The sequence below is a fragment of the Mixophyes fleayi genome, chromosome 12 (genome assembly GCF_038048845.1).
Source record: "Mixophyes fleayi isolate aMixFle1 chromosome 12, aMixFle1.hap1, whole genome shotgun sequence".
NCBI lineage: Eukaryota > Metazoa > Chordata > Amphibia > Anura > Limnodynastidae > Mixophyes > Mixophyes fleayi.
The window spans coordinates 49,935,455-49,941,454 of record NC_134413.1 but is presented as its reverse complement, the minus strand read 5'-3'; the positions used below and the strand labels follow the sequence as shown (position 1 = coordinate 49,941,454).

The following is a 6,000-nucleotide window of genomic DNA, read 5'->3' as shown; positions in this document are numbered from 1 at the left end:
ATATATATATATATATATATATATATATATATATATATATATATATATATATATATATATATATATATATATATATATATATATATATATATATATATATATATATATATATATATATATATATATATATATATATATATATATATATATATATATATATATATATATATATATATATATATATATATATATATATATATATATATATATATATATATATATATATATATATATATATATATATATATATATATATATATATATATATATATATATATATATATATATATATATATATATATATATATATATATATATATATATATATATATATATATATATATATATATATATATATATATATATATATATATATATATATATATATATATATATATATATATATATATATATATATATATATATATATATATATATATATATATATATATATATATATATATATATATATATATATATATATATATATATATATATATATATATATATATATATATATATATATATATATATATATATATATATATATATATATATATATATATATATATATATATATATATATATATATATATATATATATATATATATATATATATATATATATATATATATATATATATATATATATATATATATATATATATATATATATATATATATATATATATATATATATATATATATATATATATATATATATATATATATATATATATATATATATATATATATATATATATATATATATATATATATATATATATATATATATATATATATATATATATATATATATATATATATATATATATATATATATATATATATATATATATATATATATATATATATATATATATATATATATATATATATATATATATATATATATATATATATATATATATATATATATATATATATATATATATATATATATATATATATATATATATATATATATATATATATATATATATATATATATATATATATATATATATATATATATATATATATATATATATATATATATATATATATATATATATATATATATATATATATATATATATATATATATATATATATATATATATATATATATATATATTATATATATATATATATATATATATATATATATATATATATATATATATATATATATATATATATATATATATATATATATATATATATATATATATATATATATATATATATATATATATATATATATATATATATATATATATATATATATATATATATATATATATATATATATATATATATATATATATATATATATATATATATATATATATATATATATATATATATATATATATATATATATATATATACACATACACACACACACATACACCTCACAGTTCTGCTATCTGGCGAAGAGATTGGGTGGTGAGATTTTAGCAAAAATAAATTTAGGTGTATTATCCTTAAGCTATTACAAATTATAACAAATTAGGAAACATTAGAAAGGCAGATCACCCCACTGGCAATAGTTGCCTTTAATTTAACCCTTGGATCCTTAAGAAAATATAGATCAAGTACATAACATAAGCAGAAAGGTTGTGAAGCTGTGTAATAGATGCTGGATAATGTCATGTTTGCAGAATGGCAGAAATAAATCACATACTTGTATGGAACTTGTCTTGGTAATGTGGGACCAGAAACCTCATGTCCCATGGACGCCCCAACTTCCGTGGTTCGAGACAAAACAATGGCCACTTTTGGTTCAGTTTCTGCATCTCGATATACGCTACTGGACTCGTCCACATGTGCAGGCTAAATGGGGGATAACATTTCACATTACATTTCCTGTGTCATCAGAAAATGTATAGGATAAGGCATATAATGTTTAACCATGGGCACAAGTTCAAAAGGTGCTCCAACTGGTGCACTGATCTATTTTCATCTAATACACGGACCACACTGCAATGTAAGTCATTAAAACAGAGTTATCATCTAGCAAGTTTATCATGTATTTCTGACAACCTGAACATTTCACACAGTGGTGAAATTATGTAAATGCTCCTTATAAAATTCTTGCACAAGAGGCATAAGTGGATATATTATACTGACTGAAAACAGAAGGACCTGAAATCTCAGATTTTGCTGACCTGGAACTGCCATGGGAATAACTACTCTGCCATAAATTGTGACTATGTATATAACAATGAGAAATTCCATGGACACTAAAAAAACAAATCACTGCTTTCTCCTACAACAATGTAGAGCACATTTTGCAGTGTCCACCTTTTTGTGAACTTCTGTGAAGTCATTTTTTAACTAAGCAGCTGTCCACTGTAAGATCATATTAGATGGGGAGGACATGTAAAATACAGGCAACATTTTATGTTACACTAAGGTTAAAGGAGCACAAGTATAATTTAACCAAAACCTTTATAAAACAATTCACATAGAACCCAGCATCTTTAGACATGTGTTGGAATCCAAATGACTAAAACAAGCAACAAAAGTAATTATTCATATGTGTCGTGAACATAGAGAACTTAGTTATTTATAAGGGATAAATCATAACGGCAGTGTAAATATGTTATCTCAAACAAATCTATTGATAAGTTTAGCTAAAGTGTAAAATGTGAAGACAAAGTCTGTTGTATGCGTATTTGCACATTCCAGTAAGAGAAGATAGGAGTGTCACCTATGGCAGCTTTAAAGAGCTCTTGCTGTGAGATATATCCTGACACAAGTTAGTATTTGGACACCTGAGTAGACTTTGTGGGGCCGGTCACAGCTGGAAATCCTTGCAGCCCAATGCAGCATTTGAAGGCCTATACAGGTATATAGAAATATGAGCTTCAAAAAGGAAAATGTCTTCATAGTTCATATTTTGGGGAATTCGGGTGGCACTCCATACTGAGGAGCATAAATCACACCAGGGTTATGAATGACAGGTACGGGTGGTATCCGGGACCAGCTAAAATCACATATCTTTGAAAAGGTAATTCACGGTCAAAATTTCATCATGTTTGGTATCAAAAGATGGAAAAAAAAGTCATAAAAGTATCACAAAAAAGTATCAGACAATCCCTGGGGGCAGGGACAGGTGTTGAAGTGTCTTTAAAAAGCTGAGATCAGTTACAACAAATTGTCAGACTTTTTGGGAAATCAATTCATATTGATAAGCTGTTCATCTTCCAAGCCAATTTCCCTTGGCCAGAAAAGGCAATTCACACAAGTGCTACTCTGAATGTAACCCCTTTTATTTTAAACTGTTTTGCTTCTTATGTCAATCTATTAAATTGTTTATTCATTATTTTATATATCTGTATGCCCTGTACTTTTGTACATTAAATCTATAATTTAATATGTTGTGTCCTTGATACTATAAGGAATCCATTAGGCTGTTAATATAGCTTGGCCAATTTAACCCTTTGAATGCCAGTGTGCGATTTGTTGATACATTTGATTAGCAAGCTGTGTGTGCTTGCATTTACATTTGTGCAATAGTCTGAACGTGTCTAAGAGGAAGGGAGTTTACGGCAAGTAATAAGAATTCTATTTCCTCTGTCGCCCAATTGGGGGACACTGCAACACCTTGGGGACCTTCCAAAGCTGCCCCTTAAGGGAGGGATTGCTCTGAAAAAGCTGCACGCCAGACCTTGCACCCAAAACTAGCATCTTGTGATACAAAACTTTGCCACTTGTAAAATTTGACAAAGATGTGGAGAGACGACAAAGTAACCACGGGTACAACTGCACGGTGACCGCCCCAATGATGCGCCATTCAAGATGCACCGCCAGCCATGGTCAAATGAACATGTTAAGCCTCCCAGCACAGGCCAAGCCGACAGAACGCAAGCCAGTCGAATAGTGAAAGCAATCCAACGTATCAGTGACAATCTGTAGGAAAGCATGTCAAGTTTGTGTGCATTATATAGCCCAGGCCTGTCCAACCTGCGGCCCTCCAGATGCTGTGAAACTACAAGCCCCAGCATGCTTTGCCAGTAGACAACCTGTTGATAGCTGGAAGGGCATGCTGGGACTTGTAGTTTTACAAACATCTGGAGGGCCGCAGGTTGGACAGGCCTGATATAGCACAAAGATCTGCAATCTTTCGAACCATAGCGTTACAATCGACATTACACCAAAGAACCCTAATCACGTCCAAAAATAACTGGGACGGATCAGAAGACAATGCGGTGAAAAAGTGGGAACCACAATTTCCTGGTTTAAAGGAATCAGGGAGTGCCCAGTCTGGATGAAACACAAGGAAAAGGGGAACACCACAAACCCCCAACGCAAGAGACCCGCCGCGCCAACGATAGAGCAAGCAAGAGTGCTACCTTTCAGGTAACATACCGGAGGTCCCCAGACTCCATAGATTCAAAGGGCACCTTCGTCAGAGCACATTGTACACTTGGTAAACCCATGGGACCTTAATCTGGTACTGAGGGTGGTTGAGCATGAAGGACTCCCTGGAGGAAGGTCTGCACTTCAGACAACCCCATCAACTTGCATTGGAACAAAATGAGCTATGCTGAGACTTGCACTTTTAAGGAAGATAAAACGAAGACCCTTATCACAGGACAAAGACGTATGAAATCCGTGAACCTCGCATCAAAGAATTTACACCTTCCATACCAGACAGTTGTTTGCAAAAGGATTCCTGGCATGGATCATAGTCTGAATCACAGGGGGAGAGAAAACCTGAGACCAAAGAATCAGGCATCTGGGGATGAAATCAGTCACTATTCCTAACACCGCAAAAGGCAGACCCCCAAAACAGTATCGTGACCGGGAGTCTCATCATGCGGAGACCGCCTCTGTCGCTCTAGGAACTCCAGACCTCCAGGCCTAGGGAAACCTCCCCTGGTGGAAGAAGACTACCCTCTCACAGAAGCCCAACGCAATCTACATTCTCATCTCACTATGCCTTGGAAGGCACAGTGTGAAGGGGAGCTGGGGGTGGCAGCATGGCACAGTGTGGTGAAAGGGAGCGGGGGGGGCGGAACAGCATGTCAAAGGCGGGGGGGTTGGCCGGGGAAACAGCAGGGGGGGGGGGGGGAAACAGCATGGCAAAGGGGGGGGGGGGAGAACAGCATGGCAAAGGGGGGGGGGGGGGGGAGACAGCATGGCAAAGGGGGGGGGGAACAGCATGGCAAAGGGGGGGGGGAACAGCATGGCAAAGGGGGGGGGAACAGCATGGCAAAGGGGGGGGGGGAAACAGCATGGCAAAGGGGGGGGGGGAAACAGCATGGCAAAGGGGGGGGGGAAACAGCATGGCAAAGGGGGGGGGGAAACAGCATGGCAAAGGGGGGGGGGAAACAGCATGGCAAAGGGGGGGGGGAAACAGCATGGCAAAGGGGGGGGGGAAACAGCATGGCAAAGGGGGGGGGGGAAACAGCATGGCAAAGGGGGGGGGGAAACAGCATGGCAAAGGGGGGGGGGGGAAACAGCATGGCAAAGGGGGGGGAAACAGCATGGCAAAGGGGGGGGGGGAAACAGCATGGCAAAGGGGGGGGGGGAAACAGCATGGCAAAGGGGGGGGGAAACAGCATGGCAAAGGGGGGGGGGGAACAGCATGGCAAAGGGGGGGGGGGAAACAGCATGGCAAAGGGGGGGGGAGAAACAGCATGGCAAAGGGGGGGGGGGAAACAGCATGGCAACGGGGGGGGGGAAACAGCATGGCAAAGGGCGGGGAAACAGCATGGCAAAGGGCGGGGAAACAGCATGGCAAAGGGGGGGGGGAAACAGCATGGCAAAGGGGGGGGGAAACAGCATGGCAAAGGGGGGGGGGGGAAACAGCATGGCAAAGGGGGGGGGGGGGAAACAGCATGGCAAAGGGGGGGGGGGGGGAAACAGCATGGCAAAGGGGGGGGGGAAACAGCATGGCAAAGGGGGGGGGGGAAAACAGCATGGCAAAGGGGGGGGGGGAAAACAGCATGGCAAAGGGGGGGGGGAAACAGCATGGCAAAGGGG

General features: G+C 36.0%; 1 protein-coding gene across 1 annotated transcript in view; it reads right to left on the bottom strand.

Moving 5' to 3' along the window:
• Window positions 1–6,000, bottom strand: part of BUB1B (BUB1 mitotic checkpoint serine/threonine kinase B) — a 130,924-nt gene that overhangs the window by 67,913 nt on the left and 57,011 nt on the right. Inside the window, exon 11 of the mRNA XM_075191908.1 lies at window positions 1,606–1,839. Coding sequence (XP_075048009.1) covers window positions 1,606–1,839 — 234 coding nt within the window. The remainder of the gene's footprint in view (window positions 1–1,605; window positions 1,840–6,000) is intronic.